The sequence below is a fragment of the Panthera pardus genome, unplaced genomic scaffold (genome assembly GCF_024362965.1).
Source record: "Panthera pardus isolate Hobbes unplaced genomic scaffold, ASM2436296v1 HiC_scaffold_13, whole genome shotgun sequence".
In the NCBI taxonomy this organism is placed as follows: domain Eukaryota; kingdom Metazoa; phylum Chordata; class Mammalia; order Carnivora; family Felidae; genus Panthera; species Panthera pardus.
This window is the reverse complement of record NW_026526688.1, coordinates 110100673-110125560: the sequence shown is the minus strand read 5'-3', so window position 1 is coordinate 110125560 and position 24888 is coordinate 110100673. Positions and strand designations below refer to the sequence as shown.

General features: G+C 37.4%; 1 protein-coding gene and 1 pseudogene across 50 annotated transcripts in view; one reads left to right on the top strand and one right to left on the bottom strand.

The window, feature by feature from the left end:
• The window catches only part of ANK2 (ankyrin 2), a 669482-nt gene that overhangs the window by 452729 nt on the left and 191865 nt on the right, over positions 1 to 24888 (top strand). For all 50 annotated transcript variants that reach the window (XM_053901307.1, XM_053901312.1, XM_053901304.1 and 47 more), the window contains one exon: positions 6397 to 6498. In XM_053901307.1, the coding sequence (XP_053757282.1) occupies positions 6397 to 6498 (102 nt within the window). The remainder of the gene's footprint in view (positions 1 to 6396; positions 6499 to 24888) is intronic.
• Positions 15480 to 15939, bottom strand: LOC109248348 (small nuclear ribonucleoprotein E-like; annotated as a pseudogene).

Below are 24888 nucleotides of genomic sequence, written 5' to 3'. Positions count from 1 at the left end.
CACAAAGGCATATACCAAAATTGCATGGTGGTACTTGTTAAAGGGTAGCTATCTAGATGACCTGGAACATGCTTATATTTTTCTTGTTAGGTTATTGTTGAAATGTAAGCACAGAATTAAAAAAAAAAAAATCTTGTAGCAAACTCATGGACGCCTGTGAATATGCCCCTAGACTCTGGGGAAGCACTATCTTTAGGATATAATGTGGCTCTGTGAATGCACATTCCTCTTTGCCTTTCAAGTCCACCCTGCTGGGTGCTAAGAAAGTATTCTGTTTTTCTAACGTTCAGATACAAAAAATGTACAGAACTGTGTCAAGAGGAATTTAAAAGGAAATTTTTCTTTCTTGGCTTGAGATGCCACATCAGGGTTGCAAAGGGGGCAAGTTTTAATGACATCCATCTGTTTCAGATTCCAATAAGTGGGACTCAGCATTTGAGTTCCTTGTCCGGAATCAGACTTTATAGGCCTAAGTACAATTGGTTTTAGGATTTGAGAGTCCTAGGACATAAAGCAGCAGAGCAGAAAGAGGTTAGTTTTACATTTGTTAGAGACTTTCCCCCAAGGCATTGCTATTACCTCACTTTCTCTTTATTGAGCTGTTATGTGTGAAATCAATCTATTTTGAGAGCATACTTCCCCCCCTACTTACACTTAACTTTGAAATAATTACTTTTGTCATAACTCCGAGGGAAACACGATATCATAAAAGCTGCCGCATCTCTCACCGTGAGTCCCTGAATCTCTATCATCTCGGTGTTGACTGAAGGTAACCAGACCGACTACTGTTTATCTTAAGCTCTTGTGTCGAGACCTTTAATCACAGATTGACCTCATTGTAGCACAGGGAATGCCTGTGTCTACGTGGAAGCCGGAAAAGAATATGGATTTCCATGCAGGTCTATACTTTGTACCTAAAATGAGGTCAATATACATAAAACTTGAACGCTCATTTTCATTTTCTCCTTGAAACCCATCTTCTGGATCTATTTTCTAATAACACTTTCGTTTGTTTGCATTTGCAAAATGCATTTATGATGCATTTTCTCCCTAAATTTTTTTAGCAGATTCTAAAAGAATCCAGCTTACCATAACTCACTGTTGAAGAGGTCCCTCTCAGGGTGGCTCAGATGTTACATTTCCGTTGGGTCTAGACCCACCAGAACACTGGGAATGCATTTTGCTAAAATTCCACGGATTGACTGTAAGTCTTTGACTTGCATCTACTTTCTAAAAGTTTGCTTCAGGAAAGAGAAAAACGGTTATGAAAAACAGTCATGTCGGGGTGCCTGGGTGGCTCAGTCGGTTAAGTGTCCAGCTCCTGATTTTGACTCAGGTCATGATCTCACGGTTCCTGAGATGGAGCCCTGCATGAGGTTCCATGTGCTGACAGCAGACAGCCTGCTTGAGATTCTCTCTCTTCCTCTCTCTGCCCCTCCCCAGCTCACGTGTGCGCTCTCTCTCAAAATAAATAAACCTAAAAAAAAAAAAAAAAAGTTGTGTAATAGCTAAAGCAATCCTCTGTGTCATGCCCAGTCCCTAAAGAAGTTCTAAGAGGGTCTATTGGGTTTTCCTCAGTGACGCCTGTAGCTCCCCTTCAGATCAACATCTTCGCTTTAAGCTTCCGCAGCTATGTCTGCAGGTGTTTCTTCATCCCTTCAGGATCAGGTGTTCCCTCTGGCTCTACTTATTCTAGGCATTCTTTTTTTTACCGGAATGACAGAGCACCCTGATCTTAGCTCCTGAGTTTAATCCTATTAGGCAGAGATAGTCCACTGGCTTTTTAATATAATGTGTGCTTCACCCCCTCTTCTCCTCATTCCCCAAAGATTATGTTTCTAAGTAGTTTTTCACAAGCCAGCTCTTTTTTTTTTTTTTTTAGCTTTCATCCACTCCACGGATTTAGTTTATTTTATTTTATAATGAGCACCAGCAAATGCGCCTCTCAAACCAAGAACTCGAATATCACTGTTAACACATCTTACGTACCCCCCTCCCATTTCATCCCCCCCCGACTTCCCTCTGAAATAGCCACTAACTGAATTATGCAGTTAGCATCTTCCTGCTTTTTTTCCCCTCTTATCACATTTATGATACTTTTGCTTGCCTTTAAACTTTACTTTTTAGATTTTTTCTCTTTTTTTTCTTTTTTCTTTTTTAATTTACATCCAAGTTAGTTAGCATATGGTGCAACAATGATTTCAGGAGTAGATTCCTTAATGCCCCTTACCCATTTAGCCCATCCCCCCTCCCACAACCCCCTCCAGTAACCCTCTGTTCTCCATATTTAAGAGTCTCTTATGTTTTTGTTCCCCTCCCTGGTTTTATATGATTTTTACTTCCCTTCCCTTATGTTCATCTGTTTTGTATCTTAAAGTCCTCATATGAGTGATGTCATATGATATTTGTCTTTCTCTGACTAACTTTGCTTAGTATACTACCCTCTTGTTCCACCCACGTACTTGCAAATGGCAAGATTTCATTCTTTTTGATTGCTGAATAATATTCCATTATGTATATATATACCATATCCTCTTTATCCTCTTCTCCATCAATGTATGTTTGCGCTCTTTCCATACTTTGGCTATTGTTGATAGTGTTGCTATAAACATGGGGGTGCATGTGCCCCTTTGAAACAGCATACCTTTATCTCTTGGATGAATACCTAGTCGTGCAATTGCTGGGTCATAGGGTAGTTCTATTTTTAATTTCTTGAGGAACCTCTATACTGTTTTCCAGAGTGGCTGCACCAGCTTGTATTGCCACCAACAATGCAAAAGAGATCCTCTTTCTCTGCATCCAGGCCAACATCTGTTGTTGCCTGAGTTATTAATGTGAGCCATTCTGACAGGTGTGAGGTGGTATCTGATTGTGGTTTTGATTTGTATTTCCCTGGTGATGAACGATGTGGAGAATTTTTTCATGTCGGTTGGCTATCTGGATGTCTTCTTTGGAGAAATGTCTATTCATGTCTTTTGCCCATGTCTTTACTGGATTATTTGTTTTTTGGGTTTTGAGTTTGATAAGTTCTTTATAGATTTTGGATACTAACCCTTTATCTGGTATGTCGTTTGCAAATATCTTCTCCCATTCCATTGGTTGCCTTTTAGTTTTGCTGATTGTTTCCTTCGCTGTGCAGAAGCTTTTTATTTTGATGCGGTCCCAATAGTTCATTTTTGCCTTTGTGTCCCTTCCTTGCCTCTGGAGACGTGTTGAGTAAGAAGTTGCTGTGGTCAAGATCAAAGAGATTTTTGTGTGCTTTCTCCTCGAGGATTTTGATGGCTTCTTGTTTTACATTGAGGTCTTTCATCCGTTTTGAGTTTATTTTTGCGTATGGTGTATGAAAGTGGTCAAGGTTCATTTTTCTGTATGTCACTGACCAGTTTTCCCAGCACCACTTGCTGAAGAGACTGTCTTTTATTCCATTAGATATTCTTTCCTGCTTTGTCAAAGATTAGTTGGCCATATGTTTGTGGGTCCATTTCTGGGTTCTCTATTCTGTTCTCTGAGTGTCTGTTTTTGTGCCAGTACCATACTGTCTTAATGATTACAGCTTTGTAATACAACTTGAAGTCCAGGATTGTGATGCCTCCTGCTTTGGTTTTCTTTTTCAAGATTGCTTTGGCTATTTGGGTCTTTTCTGGTTCCACGCAAATTTTAGAATTGTTTGTTCTAACTCTGTGAAGAATGCTGGTGTTATTTTGGTAAGGATTGCATTAAATATGTAGATTGCTTTGAGTAGTATTGACATTTTAACAATATTTGTTCTTCCTATCCAGGAGCATGGAATATTTTTCCATTTTTTTGTGTGTGTCTCCTTCAATTTCTTTCATAAGCTTTCTTTTGTTTTCAGTGTACAGATTTTTCACCTCTTTGGTTAGATTTATTCCTAGGTATTTTATGGGTTTTGGTGCAGTTGTAAATGGGATCGATTACTTGATTTCTCTTTCTGTTGCTTCATTGTTGGTGTATAGGAATGCAACCGATATCTCTACATTGATTTTATATCCTGCAACTTTGCTGAATTCATGAATCAGTTCTGGCAGTTTTTTTGGTGGGATCTTTTGGGTTTTCCATATAGAGTATCATGTCATCTGCAAAGAGCACAAGCCAGCTCTTACTTTTTCTAGGTGTATAGATGGCTGATAGATGTGGGGACAGAGATGTCAGCCAAAAATTCTCTCTCCAGCTGAGGCACTCTATTTAGGAAGTGCCGTGATTTGCAGAGCAAATATGTAGACCAAGGGCGTAACAGTTTTCTCACAACTGAAACCAATCTATAGCTCATAGGTTAGGTATCTGTAGTAACATCTGCTTTGATGCTTTGGAGGGGTGAGATAGAGTAGCAGTTAAGACTAGCTCTGGACTGATAAACATAAATTAAATCTTGGATCTTCCACTAAATAATTGTGTGACCTTGGAGACCTTCTAAACCTCACCTATTAAATGAGCATAACAATAGCTTCTTTCTCATAGTGTTATTGTGAGTATTAAGGATATAATACATATGACTGGCTCCCTTAGCTCTGTGCCTGACCCACAGTAACGAGTGAGCGTTAACTATAATTATTTAGCCTCATGTACAAGATAACAGTAGTTACTAGGCATAATCTCTAATATAATATAGAATATATAGTGCATAGACTTACTTTTTAAAAAACTATATATGGAAAATAATGTCATACTTTCTGTGACCTAATAGTGTTTCATTTTAGTTTTTTTATAGTAACTAATGTTTCCTGTGAGATATTGACATAACATAATGCATAGTATGATCTTTCACTTTTAAGTGCTGTGGCAAGAAACCTGAGATGGAAAATCTTCCTGGAGATTAGAATTTGCCGCAAACCACAAAATAATTTCATCGAATAGGCAGTTTAAAATGAGTCACAACTCAGTCACTGTGGCATTGCAGATACACTTAGGGCACCCTGCCATGGGCATGGCTTTCAGGAGAGGCAAAGAGCGAGGCACTGTAGATCACAGCCATGCAGGGAGGGAAGGACAGTCAGGTGTTAACCAAGTGATAGACTTCTAAAGAGTGAGAGCATGAATTCCAGATGTATAGATTTCGGTCATACCTTTCAACTCTTTGTAAATTATCTATCTGATTTATAACTATATAAATCATTGTGGTATTTGGGTTAAAAGTGAGGTAATTTAGTCTTGGGTTTTCCATCTTCCCATGTGTAAATCATTTGAACAGTATGCAAATAATTTCCTATTTGAGACTCCCAGAAAAAATACCTCCATTTCTATCTCTGTACATCATCACCAGCCATAATGAATAGGTCTGCAAGAGTGTGCCAAGAGCCCCTGCCAAGCACATTCTTCAAGGGAGAGAGGCAGTGTAGCCTACTGGGGACAGTGCTGGATTACAAGCTGTCACAATGGTGTCTCACTTCCTAGTAGGTCAGTGGCATCCCTTTTCATGTTACCACATTCTCTTTAGTCAGATGCTATACCACAGAAGAATTATAAAGTTACACAAGTGTCTTGGAACCTAACAAAGTTTATCATCGTTATTGGGCTAAGATTTGAAAGTCAGGCTTTGCCAGCAAGCCAGAGAGTCAGGTGACTATGGCTTCATCTCTGGAGCGGCTCTCTTCTGGATGTTCTGTGGGGAAAATTCAGCTGTTTCTTCCATGATCAGATTTTGAAAGGTGCTGGGGGAAGACGAGGACTTAAAAAGCAGCACTCCGTTAAGAGTGCTCATTTTTATCAAGGGATTTTAGTTTGGTATTATGTCAGCTGGGTTAAATTGAATCTTGTTTTCCCAAAATCACTGGGATCACAAAATTTGCATTGGTCCAGTCCACACCTGCCAACTAGTGCTATCCTCTTTCCTCAAAGCATCCTCGGAGCTTTCTGTTTTTCTCTTGTAATGAGGACAGATGAATACCAAGCGACCCATGCTCAGCATTCTTCCTCAGACTTTTCTGAAAACCAAACAGTAAAGGAAAAGAAAGAAGAAACCCAGTGTCTTTAATTTCTTTTACTATTTTGATTCCTTTTTGGCTTGACATTAGGCTTACTGTAAGGTCGCAAGCATCTCAAAGCTAAAATGAATGGGTAACAGTGGATTTGGGGGTAGTGTAAATTCATCTTCAAATGTGGCCAAAGATTTAAAATAAAGCAGTAACGAGTATTTTTATTTTAGTAGTTCTTCTACACTCTGTAACATAGCAGAACACATTGACTTTAAACAACTCTCTAGAAATACTATGAAGTTGCTACCTTATCCTATGAGTTATTGTTCAGTGTCTTAAACTCAGTATTGAGGTATTTTGCAACTACAGCTTTTTTACCTGCAGTGTAAACTTTCTTTGTCTTTCTGTCTTTGATATGTTTTTATTTTATCAGTAATAACCTAAAAGTCTTTTCTTTTTCTCACAGTCTGACAGCAATGCAAGCTTCCTCCGTGCTGCCAGAGCAGGTAACCTGGACAAAGTAGTGGAATATCTGAAGGGGGGCATAGACATCAATACCTGCAATCAGGTAAGAGCATGACTCTGTACACAGTGAAGAAACACTCATTATCTATAGATATATTCCAAGAGCCCAAGGTTAATTTTTGTCTTTATTGAATTTACTAAAATATCAGTGATTCAGACTTAGGAAAATCCATTTTCATCCTCTTACCAACTTTTGAAGCCTCAGACATTTGTGTCTAGACCTAATTTTGCAGCAAAGCAGATAGATCAAAAATAACAACTGAATGTCAGTTTTTGTCTATGAAATGGCTGGGCCTTGGTCAATAGCTGGAGTATTGACCAAGAATGATGTTTTACTTCTTATTTATCATCAACTAGTTATCCAGACTGGCTTCTTTTGTTCTCTGCCATATGCATTTTACTCATAGGTAACTGAGTGTTAAAATTTGAGATAGAGAAATAAGAGAATAAAACAAAAATTATCCCCCCTCCTTCCCTAATTATTTTTAAAATATGGATTACAATGAGAAGAGTTTGAAACTGTTAGCTTAAGTATGAAGTGTTTGGATTATCCATTCATTTACATCCATTCAGTAATGACTCCAGACAATATTGTACATTTTGGATATTATTCGGTCCCATGGATATTGAGATTTTTGTGCTATTTTTGGACAAGATTTTTGTACCATGAATACAGCGTCTAGTAGACTTCAGTGTTCACGACAGTGTGCTAAATGTTGGTGGTGCGTGTGTGTGTGTGTGTGTGTGTGTGTGTGTGTGTGTGTGTGTTTGACAGAGCTGACTGGGAAGTGAGTAATTCTGGCTAATTTTAAGTGAACAGAAGGAAAATCTCATTGTTGGATTCTACCTTATCTATAGAATGCCCCTTTATATCCTGGTATATATTGAGCCCAGTTATGCTCAACCCATGGTTTCCTGAAATTAGTAAATCTTTCAAACACAACTTTTCAAAAAGTAGACATATTATCTCAAACTTACTCTCCTCTCAAACTTCTACCTGCTGATTTCCTCATCAATGTGTCAATTCCAACAGTTCTCCTATCATCTCCCCCTCTACCCACCAACCCAGCTCCAGTACGGCACTCCTTTCTTAGTCCATCTTCTACATCCATATTTGCATTAACTGAATCACCTCAGAGTCACTTATCATGGTTGCCATAATACCCTCCTTAATTCGGTTCTGTCCTCATCCTGTCCACTCTGGTCAATTTCTGAACTATGCCTTGAGTTATTTTTATAAAGTAAAAATATAATTCTGTCATTTCCCCCAACAAACTTCCAGGGGCTCCCAATGCTTAGATTAGTGAAGTGGTTGTACCAAAATCACTTGGAGGATTTTGCAAAGATTGCGGGATTTCCCTTGCTCCTCACCAGCAAGGGAGAGGTGACTCTATGCTGAAAGTCACCAGCATAGAAAGCATTGTCACTGTTGGTAATATTTTTTATCCTTTAGAGGAATGCATTTCTTGGCATTAAAAAATGGTGACAGCCACTTGCTATTGGGAAAAGCAATATGCTGTTTCCCCAATATCTCTAGTATTCTTTTGAGTATGACAAGAATTGAAGGACCCTGAATGCTCTTTATCTGGGCCATTTCTTAGGGTGTGCTTACAGTGAGCAACCTTAGGTACCATCTCCTTCTTGACAAAAAGCAGGCTTATGTTTTCTTTTTTTTTTTTTTAAGTTTATTTACTTATTTTTGAGAGAGAGCACAAGCATGCAAGGGGGGAGGGACAGAGAAAGAGAGGGAGAGATAGAATATGAAGAGGCTTCAGGCTCTGAGCTATCAGCACAGAGCCTGACGTGGGGCTTAAGCCCATGAACCATGAGATCATGACCTGACCCGAAGTTCGACCCTTACCTGACTGAGCCACCCAGGTGCCTCAATGTGTTTTCTTATTATAAAAGCTGCGTCCTTCTTTAACATAACCCAGTGTGCACAGGCATCTATCGTTGGCCCTGTGTGTCACTTCTGAGGGATTGGGAAGGGGCATAGGGAACTGACACAAGCAGCATGGTGACACTCAGCAAGGGCTTTTGCTGTGAATCATAAAGTCATTTGTCTCTGATCTAGGAAACTCTTATCTTCTGCCAGCATCATGAAAGAGTAGTTTGACTTTTTAGCTTGTATGTGAGATAAAATTCCAGACCTTACATACTGACACTGACCTATGGAATAAGGCCAAATCCCTTTATCCCGATATATAAGATCTTCATATTCTGCATCTACATTCCTTTCTTTATCCATCTTATTTTCCATTAAGAATTGTTTTGATATGTTTCTCATGTTCTTTTGAACAAATAATTTGAACTTTAAGTATATTAGTTACTCTAAAAGAAAAAGAACATCTAAATTCCCATATGGATACATGAACTTCTTCCAAAAATGCCTATGAGACTAAATATAAAATATTTTTATAATTTTAACATATTGCCTTAGATATTTTAAAGTATATGAAATACATTCCCAAATTTTAATATTGATCCATTAAATTTCTAAATGTGCAACATGCTAGAGAATAGGCAATGAAACTATCAGTTCATTTAGGTAAAATTATCATCAATAATGCCAAAAAAGGAACCCAAGGAAAATGAAGTTGACTGCGGTCAAAGCAAATGCACTTAACCCAAAATTGTAACAAATATATTAATTGTATGAAGGATCTTAAGGGTATTTTTAGGGTTCTTTGTTGTTTTTTTTAGAAAAATAATCTCTCAGCAGTACTCAGTTTTTTCTCCTCCATAGACCAACCTAACTTTTTGAGTTACCTCAAAAACTTTTTGGTGCCTAAATTATTTTTCTTACAGTGGCCAACTGTCCAGTAACATGTTGCTGTACAAGGGAAGAACATTTATTTTTGTGAACACGTAGCACAGTATCATGAAACCACACAAAACTTAGAGCCCAGAGACTACAATTTAAGTTCCCTAAGTTCCCTCTCCACTTCTGTCAGTCATTTCAATTCAGAAAGTGACACTTTTCTAATCTCTAAAACAAGATAATAATAATAATACATTCAATCTTATATCACTGGGTTGCAGGGTAAATTAAATTATTAAATAGGAAAGGAATTTTTAAGTTGTACATGTTCTAGTTGCAATTAGTATATATAATTGACCAAGAATCAGAAAAATTAAAATTCAACTGCATACAACATATGAGATTGAGTCTCCTCGATCACCTGAATTTACTAGGTAAAAAGTAAGTATTGTTGTCTGGTGTTGGTCTTTATTATTACTATGCAAGGATGTACATTAAATAGAGATTAGAGAAATAAAGTGACTAATGTTAACTATTTAGCCACTGTGTATCAGGCTTTCCGCTGGGGTCTTTACATGTGATGCTTTATCAACCAGCAGAGACAAATGTTATGAGGTAGGTAGGTATTTGCTGGAACTTACAAATGCAGAAACTGAGCCCACAAGTGGTTAAGTGATGTTCCCAGGGTCACACAGATCTGTCTGTCTCTGGTGTACAAGTGTTTTCTACTGCAGGACATTTTCCTGAGACAGATCCTGAGATCTGTCCTTCAGGATGTACAATGTGGCTTCCTTTATCTTGAAGCTCAAATCTTCAAGATGTACCATTGTTAGTGTAAAAAGAGCTTTATTCATCCTTAACATAATAGTAGATAGATGGACTTTTAAATCAAAGCGCACCACTACCAGGATTACACTAAAACTCAAAATTCAGAGCTGAATATAATTTCTGAACACCTAGGAGGACAACTAACTCTTCAGCCAAAATACAGCTGTATCTAACGAATATGTAAAAGCTCAAAGTTACTATGGCATATGAAAGAAGAGAAGAAAAAGTGTCCATTATTTTGCTTGTAAGCCTGGGTTTCTGGGGAGCATCATGGCATGTGACACAGAAACCAGAACTTTCTGTACCCTGCTATATTTCTCAATGAAAGGCAATCTGGGCTGTACCAGCTTTCCAAAAATATCGCGTGTGTTGGCGTTCTAAGATTCCTTAAGCTGAAATTTGGATGAAATTTTTTTTCTTTATAAAATTTGTCTCATGACTACCAAGAGAATTTTGAAATTTAATCCAAAAATACAATTTGGCTTTTAATCACTTAAAGGATATGACAAAAAAATTCATAATTTTGGCACAAAACAATTTTCTTAAAAAACAAAGACGACTTCAAGTCTTCATTTTTCTTTTCCAAATGGTTAAAAAATCTGTTAACTTCTGTTTTCTATAAAAGATAAAACTGGTAATTTATTTTTTTTATTATCTCTTGTACACTCAGGAAAGAGAATAAATCTTAGCATTTGCTCCCGATCTGAAACTCATATATATGTAATGCTTTTATTTATTTAGTAACTATTCACAGTCTAATAATGTTATCAACAAGGTTAATGTCCAGACATTAAAAATAGACACTATAACCTTTTCATAAAAATATTTATGGCCGGGGCACCTGGGTGGCTCACTCCGTTAAGCATCCGACTCTTGATTTCGGCTCAGGTCCTGATTTCATGGTTTGTGAGTTCCAGCCCCCCACTGGGTTCTGTGCTGACAGTGGGGAACCTGCTTGGGATTCTTTCTCTCTGCCTCTTGCCTGCTTGTGCTCATACTCACTCTCTCTCTCACTCTCAAAAATAAATAAACAGAACCTTAGAAAAAATGTAGCCAATTACAAGTCAATAAAAGGCTCAGAAGATTCAGGTACTTTCACCAGGCATAAAATTTATTGGTTTCACTGCAGTGACTTCAAAATAAAGGTTATCACTTATCATTTATTGAATGTAATCCTGGAGATGACCCTGAAAGTTAATAGTCTTTAATATATTCTAATTTTTGGTCTTGACCTTTTACTACTGAGGTATAAAGGTGCAAAATTACCAGTTAGATCTTATGCTTCCTTTATCAAAGACAGAAGGCAAGGTTAAAGGAACATTTTCAAAAGAATTTTAATGTTCCTAAAATACCAAGTCTTTACCAGCAAGAAGGTACACCAAACAATGAATTTATCATATGCTCACGCAGTTATGACTCAGACCACAATGCATTTTTGGAAGTCATTTTAAGAATGTAGGTGCTGGAATCCAAATTCTCATTTTATCCACTTACCAGCTATGTGACCCTGGACACCAAGTGTTTCTAAGACACCGTTTTCTCAGCTGTAAAATAGTGATCGTAACAACACTGGAGCCATAGCATAGTTGTGATAATTAAATGCGATGTTTGCAAAAGGCTTAGCAGAATACACATTCAATAAATATTAGCAAATAATAATCCTTATTATAATAATACAGTCTTTTTATATTGATTCTCAACCTAAACTTTAGCAAAAGCGGTGCTGGTTCTCATAGGCAGGGCAGATCATAAAAGGTATTCTCATAGCCTGTGTCATCAAATAGGAAAGATCGCATTTAGTAGCAATTTGGTAACAATTTCTGTTTATCTGGGTTAAATTAAACTAAATTTCTTTTCTGGAACTAAAATCCTTTTTACCAATGCCATTTGGATCCATCCACTCTGGACCTCTCTTTAAAAACACTAACACCAATTCTATTAACCTGGGAATTTATAGAGGCGACAGTGATGAATACTTGAGAATTGGACTTCTGGAATTAATGGAACATGGAATGAACTATATCCAGTTTCCTAACCAATTAAATTGGGGCACAAATATACCTGCAAATAATCTTGTTAAGTATTCATTATCTGACATCTCAGAGGAAGCAAAAGGTGGCACGTCTACCTGGTTCTGGTTACATGTGTCCTTTGGGTTTTGGATTCTATATTATTCTCTAATTCTCTTCAGTGCATTAACACTGGTCCTTGGTCTATACTAAGTAGTACAGATTCAGGTTGGACTTAAATAACATCTGCCCAGTATTTTGAGCACTTAGAATTTTCATTTTCATTTTCTTTCTTTCTTTTCTTTTTTTCTTTTTTTTGGAATTTTCATTTTCATGTTGATAGTTGTTCAATGCAAAGTAATTCCAGTAGACTTTTCATCAGCCACTTGTCCATAACTCTAAAAAATTTTGTCTCACAGATTTAGGAAGATGTTTGAAGTGCAACTCTTATTTCATTTAAAAACGCCAGGGGTAGCTTCATGCAAAGCATTTCTGTGACTGTCTTCTTACGTACTGTGCTGCAGCGGTTTAGATGAAAACAGAACAATTTATATTCTGGGAATTATCTTGAATGCTCTTTTCCTATGACTAAAAGACATGGGTTTTAATACACAACTCCCATGTAGCCACTCCATTCTCCTTAATTCATCTCAGATATTAAAATCACATTATTTCTGCCAGTCTGAACTCAGGCTCACCGTTTATCTTTTTATTCAAACATATAATATGTGTTTACTATGTGGCAGGCACTGACCTAGGCGCAGTGAAAACAGAGACAACACCCCTGCTCTCATATAGCTTATAATCTACAATGTAAGAAGACAGAGATAATCATCAACCAAAAAAGTTAGATATGTGGGGCACCTGGGTGACTCAGTTGGTTGAGCGTCTGACTTCGGCTGGGGTCATCGTGGTTTGTGAGTTCAAGCCCCACATCGGGCTCATTACTATCAGTGCAGAGCCCACTTTGGATCCTCTGTTTCCTTTTCTCTGCCCCTCTCCCTGCCTGCGCTCTCTCAAAAATAAATAAACATTTAAAAAAAGTAAAAATGTGAAAGGAGTAACTAGTAAGTGATAGCGGGAAAATATAGCAGGAGAGAATGAGAAGGAATGGAAGGTAAGCAATGTGTTATTTTAGATAGGATGGTCAAAAAAATGCTTGAAGAATTTGACCAGGAAGCCCTGCACTATTTGCAGGGAATATATTTTAGAAGAAGGCCTGACAAGTGAGAAAGTCCCAAGGAGGGAGCATGCCTGGTGAGTTCAAGGTCCAGTAAGGAAGTTAGTATAGCAGGACTAGTAGGAGATCAGGGGAAGAGAAGTAAGAGGTCAGGAAGAGTCATCTGCAGCACCAGGTCATATAAGATGTTATAGGGTATTTTAAGAACTTTGGCTTTAATTCTGAGAGGGAAGAGAAGTGATTGATTAGAGGGTTGTTAGCAAAGAAGTGACATAGGTTGACTTAAATTTAAATAGTAACGCTCAGACTGAAAACTGAGAAAGGGCAGAGGAGGAAGCACTTTTGTAATACTTTAGGTAAGAGGGCAAATGTTCTACACCTGGGCAACAGGCAGGAGAGATGGTAAGATGTGGTTGGATTATGGATATATTTTGAAGAGAGAGCTGATAGATTTTTTTATGAAGTTAGTATAAGATAAGAACAAAAAAGGAGGAGCCAGGGATGAAGGTTGGGGTCACAAAGAGAATAATAAGGGTTGAAGATTCGTTAACTGAGAGGGGAGAGGAGGTGGGAGACAATCATCTAGGAGAGTGGAGGGAGAGTGAGTAAGGGTGACAGAGCATGATTGGAAAGCGGAATTAAAAGCCTACTCAAGGATCGTGACCAGCTAGTATGTACGAGTATTCTTCTGCAGCCACAGTCAGATACGGACTCAGATGGAGAGTTATATATAACCAGGAATGTGGTTTAGCTAAGCATGTATAGTATAGCTAGAGAAAGACAAAAGAATTGAGGATGCATGCAAAGGAATGAATAAAATGATTCTAAAAGATTGTGCATGCGATGTAGCTCCACTGAGTGAGGAGAGAAACAGGCACTGTGAAAAGATGAACAGACTGTAGGTGTCAGGCATAGAAGGATTGTTGAAATTGGATCAGTAGATTGTCAAGAGAGTAAATGGTGGTCAAAAGGTCAATGTTCTCAATTGAGATCCGGGGCGGGGGACGGGGGGAGCAGATTATATTATTGGAATGAGAAGGTCTGGAATGTGACGATAGATGTGAGGAGATGATGTAGAGAAAAGGAAAAATCCTTGGCCAAGAAGTCAGGAACCCTTAAGTCCAGAGTTTTGGAAAAATCACTTTCGTATAGGCTGGAGAAAGTGGCAGTGTGTGTGTGTGTGTTGATGATTATAAAGGAGTAAACTAAATCCTATCATCTCTAGTCTTGTCAAAGCCTTTTCTCTCCTTGTATAAGAAGCAGAGGGAATAAAAAGGAAACCTTGTTTTTAGATGGTAACTTCCCCCAAATTCTCAGAAATGAAGAAAATAGATATGTAGAAGAGAATGTTGCAGTCCGTTATTAAAAAGTGGCTGTCTGCTGAGCTGGGCATGATCAGAAGCTACCTGTCTGTTAATGAGCCTGCATATGTACATGTATACACCTCAACATAGGCAATTCTTTTTACTTTCATACTCAGTTTCTCTTCAGCCTCTTCCCTCAGAAATGAAATGTCTTCAAGATAGGGTAAAAGAGTCCAAAATGCAGAAACACAAAAGCTCATAAGGGTATACCTTGGAGCATGTAACTCCTGGCTCCCCCCTCCCACCACCATCATCACCACCAAAAAAAAAAAAAAGAAAAAAGAAATAAAAAGAAAGCAAAGTGGTGGTGGTGGGGGGGGGTGGGGTGCCTCGGTGGCCCAGTTGGTTGAGTATCAACTTTGTCTCGAGTCATAATCTCATAGTTCATGAATTTGAGCCCCTCATCGGGCTCACTGCTGTCAGCATGGAGCCCACTTCAGATCCTCTGTCCCCCTCTCTCTCTGCCCCCCTCTGCTCATGTTCTCTCTCTCAAAAATGAATATAGACATTTTTAAAAAAGGGCAAAAAATATCTTAAAAAGCCAACATCAATGAAAAAAGAAAGTTCTTTGTACAGGGCAGAGTGGGCAGTGGGGACAGTCTGAAATGAAACCCTGTACCTTAGTGGTATGCAAAGTCATTGCTGGGGTGAGTAAAGAATGCTTGGGAAAGGGGTTTATGAGAGAATTCATGGCGTGATGTTTTCTTGAGGAATGAGGAAACACAGCAGTTGTGCCCATGGCACGTAGAGAAAGGTAGGAGACAGAGAGAAACAATTTATCAGGGAGTTAAGAATTTATTTTCTCATCCAAAGCAACCACCAGAAGTTTATCAAGAGATTTGTTATTCAAGTTCCCTTGGAATTATTAGTTTATTATTATTTTTTAAATAAAAACAATCCCACAGCATTCATTGTCATCCAGTAATGACATAAAGGTAACCAAAACAATAGGAACAAATGTTTTAGAACTATGCTCCCAACAATGGACCTCTAAAAAAAAACAAACTACATAGTCTTCTCAAGAATTTCTCACTTCATTGATCATTTATAGTTGGAGACACTTTGAAACAGGGTAATATTATCTCCTTTTAGCATGATCTGACCCAGTTGTTTTCTTGACTTTGTTTTAGAATGAATCTCTCCTGCATCATCTAATACAAGGTTCACGTACTCATCAAAATCAATGATACAGCGCTCTATCTACATGTTCACTTGCTCATAAAACCACACCTGAATCCAAGATCTATTTTGCAGGTATCTGAAGATGAGGTTGATGGGCTGCACCATCACCTTCTGCATTTTTTGACCCTGGCCATGGTACGCCATGGTGGAAGCTGACAAAGACCGCTGGAATTATTAGTTTAAACACCAAACTAGCAATGGTCTCTACCGCGTTTCTGAAGTATAGCTGACATACAAAGTTATATTAATTTCACATGTACAACATAGTGAGTCAACAATTCTATGCCCTAAGCAATACTTACTGCAACAAGTGTAGGTACATCTGTCACCATACAATGTTCTTACAATATTATTGACTATATTACCTATGCTGTATTTTGCATTTCCATGACCTATTTATTTTACAACTGGAAATTTGTACCTCTTCATACCCTTCAGCTATTTTTCCCATTCTTCTGCCTCCCTCCTCTCCAGCGATCACTTTTGTTCTCTGTATGTATGAGTCTGTTTCTGTTTGTTTTTATTGTTTAGATTCCACATATAAGTGAAATCATCCTGATTTGCCTTTCTCTGACTTATTTCAGGTAACACAATAAGCTTTAGGTGCATCCATGTTTTCTCAAGGGGCAAGGTCTCATTCTTTTTATGGCCGAGTAGTATTTCATTGTAATGTATACTCTAGAGCCCTTTTTAACAACACCTTTTAGTGAGATTTTTTTGTGTTTCTCTAAAGGGGCACTAGATTATTTTTAGCTATTTGCATCTACAACTAACAATTTAGCAATATGCAGAAAGCCACATAAACTGGGAACTTGGAACATTAGCAACACAGGAAAATTAAGAGGTTTATAAAGATAGGTTCATAAAATATACCAATACAAATATGGCTAAAATTAAACCTAAGGGGAAGAGAGGCTAGCACTGACTTATATGATCATGACAAATAATGATTACAAACTAGAATTTCAGCTTCAGTGTTGTTGGTCAGTGAAAAGGGCACTCTGTTGGAAAGACTAGGAGACCCAGGATTGGCACATAGTAAGAATCCAATTAATATTTGATAAAGAAATAAATAATTGAATGAACACAGACATTTGGCCAGTCACTTAAACTAGTCTGAGTCTCAAATTATCCATTTTTGAAGTGAGAAATAATAATACCTATGATATCAAATAATAGTTATCTTTGGGGTGCCTTGGTGGCTCACTTGGCTAAGTGTCTGACTCTTGGTTTTGGCTCAGGTCATGATCTCACGGTTCATGTGTTCAAGCCCCATGTCAGGCTCTGTGCTGACAGTGCAGAACCTCCTTGGGATCCTCCCTCTCCCTCTCTCTCTGCCCCTCCCCTGCTTGTGCTCCCTCTCTCTCTCAAAACAAATAATTAAGCTTAAAAAAATAGTTACCTCTATTGCATGTCTACAATATGCTTATCACTGTACTGCATACTTTATAATCTTCTCAACATCCTTCTCTGTCTCAAAGGGAGACCACTGGGTGCTCAAATTATACATGTGAAAACCCATTGTGTTGTGCACACTCAGGAGACCAAAGTATGGTTCTGACAGTTGCAGTTAGATAGGATTTAATTAAGATGTATGGCCATGATTGATGATTTCACTCAAACTAGAGTAGCTGTATGGACAGATTTGGGGAAAGTACTAACAAGTTTATTCCTTCTAACTTAACCAAAATTGTCATTATTTCTTTCAGATAACTTGTAATTTTGTGTAATGCATAGGAAGGTCTTGGTCATGCCTCCTCAAACATTTATTCTGCTTTCTAGATGGAAGGACCCATGTTTTGTCAGGTTCTGTTTACAAACCATCTCTTAAGGCAGTATTTCTTCTCTGTAGAGAGAGGAGACTTTTTTTAGAACACTGAGAATACATCCATATGCTTCAGTGTGAGAAATGCTGCGTTTAAATTTGGGTGTTCCTTTCAGTGATCACTTGGAATTAATTGACACAGTCATAAACATGACCAAGAAATTACCACATGATATTTAATTAAATATCCTCAGAATCCTGAGATCCTTAAGAACACATCAAGGGATTTCAGACTGAGAAAAGCCCCTATAGATTAAGTGTTTCTCTCAGGATCCAATTTCGTCTTATGCATGTTAATGTTAACCAGCTTTAGCCTCAGAGAGTGAACTTTTCCTGATTGTGTTTACAAAGGCTAGAAATCATTCTGTTTGTACCTGACTTGCCCACGCATTGACTACATTACTGACACATGTAGAATAACTGGATGGATTAAGCAGACGCCTATTTACCTCCATATGGTACTTACTATTCATTAGCTCACCCATTGTGCGAACATTATTAAAGTATCCTTTTTCTTATACTAGATACTATATCAGGTGTAGAGCTTACAAAAGTGAATAGGATTTGATTCTTGCCCATGATAAGCCTTGTTGGGAAGATAAACAGAGAACACAAACACAATTGTAAGAAGAACCAAATTTTGTGATTACTCAGGATAAACTAAGCCAGCTTGTGAGTCTTAGACAAACCTGAAATTGACACTAGATGAAATTTGTAGGAGTCATTTTATAATGATGGAAAGCAGAGTAATGGTATGTTACCCGTAAGACTCCTAAAGCCAACCTTTATTTTGTGGTGGCTCCTTCCTCGCTCTCTTCATATTCTTTTAGAGTCCAGGATGCCAACTTTGGCTTGTTTTTAATTAAAGTTGTTTTAAAAAATGAGAAAATTAGAAGTCACTGTAATTCTATAATAATATTGCTAACTTTTATATGGGTACCTTTACATGTAGACTTGGTTCCTAGCACAATTTGTCATACCATAAAAGTTCAGTAAATGTTTTAATATGTGAGTAATTGACACTCAATTGTTATTTCACATTGAATTTAAGCTTCCTCTAGTCTATATTAAATTTAAACTTTGTACCATGTTTTTATCTGAATTTAATATTTAGTACAAAACTGTTTCTTCACTTGTGCCTCATTAGGAGTGGGAGGATAGGGGGGTGCCTGGCTGGCTCAGTCAATAGAGCATGTAAAAAAACCTCTTAATAGACAGGTTGTAAGTTTAAGCCCCACGTTAAGTGTAGAGATTACTTAAAAACAAAAAATCTAAAGAAAAGAAAAAAGAAGTAGGAAGGTAGGGTACATTCTGGAATTGCTATGGAACGTTTTTATGTTCTGTTCTCCCTTCTTGTTTTCCTTCTCTTTGAGATCCTGCCACTCTTTCCCTTTCTTACTTCAGTCTCACCCTTGAGCCCTGCAGGCACATCCACTGGAGGCCACAGCACTAAGGAGTTCTTCCGTTTCATTAAAAAAAAAAAAAAAAAAAAAGTTACTGGTTGATTCTGATATATACTCCTTATCCTTGCTTACCAATTTTGATAAGTTCCATGTTAGAAGGAGAAAATCCAGGTTTTAAAAAAATGTTTATTTTTGAGAGAGAGAGAAAATACGCGCGCATGCTCGCACACAAATGGGGAGAGGGGCAGAGAAGGGGGACAGAGGATCCAAAATGGGCTCCAAGCTGACAGCAGAGAGCCCAATAGTTGACAGCAGAGAGCCTGATGTGGGGCGAACTTACAAACGACAAGATCATGACCTGAGCCAAAGTGCAATGCTTAACCAACAGAGCCACCCAGGTGCCCTGAAAATGCCCTCTTTTAAAATGAGTTGATTGAAATATTAAATGAGTCAGTGATAAATCTACAAAGGCAAGATTCATTCTCTTGTATATTTATTTCCTTTAAAATCTTCTGGAAATGATACCCTCATTACTTGTCGTTTGATCTAAGAACCACAGAATTTTATTACTAAGAAACTTAAAGGATCAACCCTTTCCTTAATTTTTACTTTAAATTAAAACTAGCTAAGTTTCACATGGATATGATAATAATATTCTAGAATGCATTATAGAATTATTTTCTAATTTTGACACATTTGGACACTTTATGTCTAGAAAGGAGATTTCTCTTTAATTACTGACTTACTGTGAGAGACTGAGATACTTACTATTCCACAAAATACCAAATAGAATTAATGAGAAATTGAAGTCTAAAGAGAGCTAAATAGGATTATAATGCAGGGTCCATAGATTTTTTTTTTTTTTCAATTCTAGGAGTTAAGGGTATAGTTTCTGAGCTAGAATCACCAGGTAATTCATAATTCATAATGTTCAATTTAAGATTAAGTGAGTTAATGCAATTAAAAGCTTAGAACCAAGCTTGACACTTAAGAATGTTGTATGTTTTAGCTATTTAAATAATTTGCTGCTGACTTTTAAAGTTAATATTTAAATCTCTTTAAACCATGACTATTATAATAAGTAGCTCAAATAATGTTCTTTCTTTGAGCTTCATATAGTATTTTGCTTTAGCATGTGTTAAGTCAAATATGAAGGAAATAGTGTATCTATTATTTCTCATTAAAATTAACCAAAGAATGAGCCCCTGTGAAAACAACACTTAAATAAAAGAGTTAAAGCTTTCTGTCATAAAATAGCAGCTCTTTGAATTTTGTAAAGGATGACTACTTTCTGGATGGACCAGGTTCTGTCTTTCCTAGGTTTCATTAGAATTGAAAATACCTTCTCTTTAAGATTTTATTTTTTTTAATGTTTAAAATTTATTTTTATTTTTATTTTATTTTGAGAGAGAGAGAGAGTGAGTGTGAGTTGGGGAGAGCTATTCAGGGAGAGAGAAAGAGAACCCCAAGCAGGCCCCATGCTCAGCACAGAGCCAACACGGGGCTTGATCCTACCACCCTGGGATCATGACCTGAGCCAAAAATCAAGAGTTAGACCCTCAACCAACTGAGCCACCTCGGAACCCCTAAAGATTTTGTTTTTAAATAATCTCTTCACCCAAAGTGGGGCTCCAACTCACAACCCCAGCATCGAGAGTCACATGCTCCACAGACAGAGACAGCCAGGCATCCCAGAATCGAAAATACTTTTTTAAAGTAAATAATTTCTGCATAAATTAATAATTTCCCTAGTCCAGGTAAACATTGTACAGTAGACTCAGAAATGCTCAATTCGACTCATTGTATTTAACCAAATATCAGTGATAGAAAACAGGAGTTAGGAGTATATGAATTTATTACTTCTTGCACTTAACCAGGAAATCATAATATTTTACATTTGCATATTATTTTATAGATTCAAATTAGCATAAACATGCATTATTTTATATTCTTTTTTAAAAATAACTATCTGAAGAAAGCAGAGTGGGAAATTCATCTGTTTTACTAACGAAGAAACTTGAAATTGTGTTGTTAGTAATGGAGACAAGCCAGGAACCCAGGTTTTGTGTTGCCTCCCCTGGACCACACCCCCTCTCAGAGCCCTGGATGTGCATGCGGTTCAGCAGTGACTTAGTGGATATTTTCAAAGTGAAGAACTCTTCTTTGTCCCATCATCATCCTTCATATTTACATCACAACACCCATCTAAAAATAAGAATTATTAAGTTCAGAAAATTCAAATAAGCATACCATAAAAACCAATCCTCTCTTAGAATGGTCTTTGTGCACGTTAGCTTTGATCTGAAAGAACATCTACTTTTCCCAACATGCTTGCATGTCTTACCTAAACCTCCTTAGTTTTTTTTTTTTTTTTTTTTTTGCAGTCCAGACCATGCATGTGTACACAGTCTCTCTCTGACACACACATGTGTGTGCATGTATGTGTGTGTATTGTGAAAATTTTCACCAAAAAAAACCCAAAACAAAACAAAATCAACACTTGCTCATCTACTTGCACTCTGTTGTCTTTATTCCACTTTATATTTTAAAATGTTGATTGGCAGTCCATTCAATAGATTTTATTTTTTTTAATTTTATTCGTTCATTCATTCATTCATTCATTTAAATATAATTTATTGTCAAGTTAGCCACCATAAAATGTATACAGTGTGTTCTTGGTTTGGGGGGTAGATTCCCGTGATTCATTGCTTACATACAATGCCCATTGCTCATCCCAACAAGTGCTCTCCTCAAAGCCCATGACTTATTTTCCCCCCACCCAACCCCCCCAATGAAACCTCAGTTTGTTCTCTGTATTTAAGAGTCTCTTATGGTTTGCCTTCTTCTCTGTTTGAAACTATTTTTTCTCCTTCCCTTCCCCTGCGGTCTTCTGTTAAGTTTCTCAAGTTCCACATATGAGTGAAAACATGATATCTGTCTTTCTCTGACTGCCTTATTTCACTTAGCATAATACCCTCCAGATCCATCCACATTGTTGCACATGGCGGGATTTCACTTTTTTCTAATTGCCAAGTAGTATTCCATTGTATATGTAAACCACACCTTCTTTATCTGTTCATCAGTAATAGATTTTACAACCCACTTATGCAAAATGACCTACAGTTTGAAACTTGATTTACAACTTAATTATTTTAGCTTTACAAACATAAATAGGTAACTGAGATCAAGTTTGGACTTCTGCTCTTCCTCTTTTTAGTGGTGAGGATCTTGAGGCAAATCACCTGATTTCTGAGAATTTTAGGGTCCTTCTTTGTAAAATATAATGTGTGATGTAATATATGTAAAATATAATAATGATATCTATGTCATTGAGTTTCTTATTCTTTGATTCATCAAGTATTTATTTCTCAGCCCCATAACTTCTTCATCCCTCTTGATCTTGGTAAGTTTTGAAGAATTTTCACAACTCTTTCTTCTTCCAGGCCAAGGCATCATCATATTTAATGTCATTCTTTATATTTGGGGGATTATATGGTAGAAAGATTTGATAGGGCTGAACAGGGGAGAAAGACCAGTGGCCAACAAGGGAGCTACTAGCCAGAAGCACTACAGATATCTGGGTGGCCCTGGATCATAGATGATCCTTAGATGAAATGGAGATCGGGAAGTGGACTATACAAAGTGATATTTTCAAAGCATTCTTATTCTAAGCATTTTCCCATGTAATGATCAATGAGCTACCAAACTCCAAGCCTCATTGTAAATTAGGAAATACCTTACTAAAAATTCATCTTTTGGGAATTACAAAGAAAGCCTTGAAGATTTGAGAATAACTCACTAATAAAACAAGTTTCCTCTTGGGTCACCCACAGTTTGATTTACTATATTAGATCAAAAACCTTTGAAGACCAGCCAAAGACATGGTAAAATCAGTTAAATTGTATCTGACACATTGTTTGCTTTGCTGTTCCTGATCTTCCCCAAAACTGAATGAATCCTTAATTCCATCAGAGTAAGTACTCTTAGTTTAGAGCAGCCACCATGGAAGAGATGGGAAAGGTGCAGCTAGATTATGGCTGGGTGTAACCAGTGAAAATTGGATTGGGAATATATAAACAGGTATTTTTGTTATGAGTTTGATTTTTTTCCATATGTAGGTAATTTCTTTTGCTAATGTCACTTATGCCAATATAAGTATGAAATTGTAAATCATACTCATAATTATCGTATGTCTAGATGTGGGCATTTTAGTTCCTCTTGAAAAGAACTCCTGGTTTAAGGCATCTCTGACACAGGAGCCCCATTCAGAGTGGGGGTGAGATGGAGATTGGGAGTCAAGTTTCATTTTCCTTTCTCTGTTACTGCCCTTTGTCCCCATTTGCTCTCCCTTTTCCTTCTAATATTTTTCAAGAACTCATATATTTCAGTTGCCTCCTTCCTAATATTTACATGTTAGTAGAATTAAGGAAGTTAAGGAAGTTAGTTGTACTTTTCTGATATGCATAAGACAGACTGGAGTACCCTTAACTCCAAATGTAAAATTTGTAAAGAAGAGAAGCCAGAGATTTGAAAAAAATCACAGTCAAGTATATGCTCGTGCAGAGGTGGTTTTCAAGTGTGTAACTAATAACTATTTTGGGGCTCTTTGGGGACAGAAAATACATCACATGTCCTTTGCTTCTCCCTTAGAACATAGCTCCTAGAAATGAGCACTTGGTGGGTAGCTGGCACACACTTGCTGATTAGCTGATACCTTCCTAAGTATTGATGCAAAACAGTTGAATGGATTTTGATGCAAAAATTTAAACTTTATATATGTTTAGCTGTATCTTCTTGAATCTGTTCCTTAACTTTCTCAGATGGACTACTCTATATCTTACCTGTGTGTGCCAGAAATGTAACCGATGCTTGAATGGCTCTGTACAAATTTTTATTGACTATCTGTTCTACCTGAGGTTTCATATGATCATAGTTTTATACTTTTATATGATCATAGAAAAGCAGTCAATGGGCAAAATATCTCATAAAATCAACAAGAGAAGTGGTAACTACAGCTTATTGTAAAACCTGATTGTAAGCAAAATGTTATAATGTTGCTTTATAAAAATTTAATAGAACAAAAATATCACCTTTGATTGAGTAATTTGCACATGGTTTATTTCAAAGCAGCATTAAGACCTTATTATTTTTTAAAACTATTTAGTATGTTTAATCATTTTAATGATATTATATACAAAAAGCATTATTCCAAAAGTTGTAGAATCAAAGGTGAGAACTTGTCTAGGACTTACAGAACTATAAGCCCTTGCTCACAGTAAGAGCTGAATTAACATTTGTTGATTGTTTCAAAAGACTCAAATTCATATTGTTTTTATCAACATTAACTAACATTAAGTCAATATCAAGGGCTTATCAATAGTAACCTGCTGTGCTTGGTTCCCATTCAGTATGTGGCCACGACATTAACTGGTAGGGTTAGCTCCAGGACTCCCGGTGCAGGAGGGCCTGTAGTGCTGGGCGCCAGCACAGGAATCCCGGATAAGAGCAGCAAGGAATGCTTGAAGGAAATGGAGGTGGGGATTTGAACAGGAAGTTCTGAGGGCTCTAGTAACCAGAATCCCCACTGTCATGCCTGCTGCACGCAAGGTCCCCACGGTAGTACTGGTGCAGGTGCCTGTAGCTCCTGTGATTTGCCCAATTATTGTGACCAAAACATTCCAGCATATCCAACAGACTCTTGGACTCATGGTTCCTCCTATGGTCCACTTAGCTTTGGCCCTGGTGATTGGAATCATCTGAGCAGTCTAGGGGCTCAGGGAGCCCTGTTCCTATCTATGTCATGCAGCTGTGGTCTCCCAGAGGACCCCTATCCTGCATCTGGCTTCATTTGCCACGTACTGCAGAGAGCAGATTACGATCT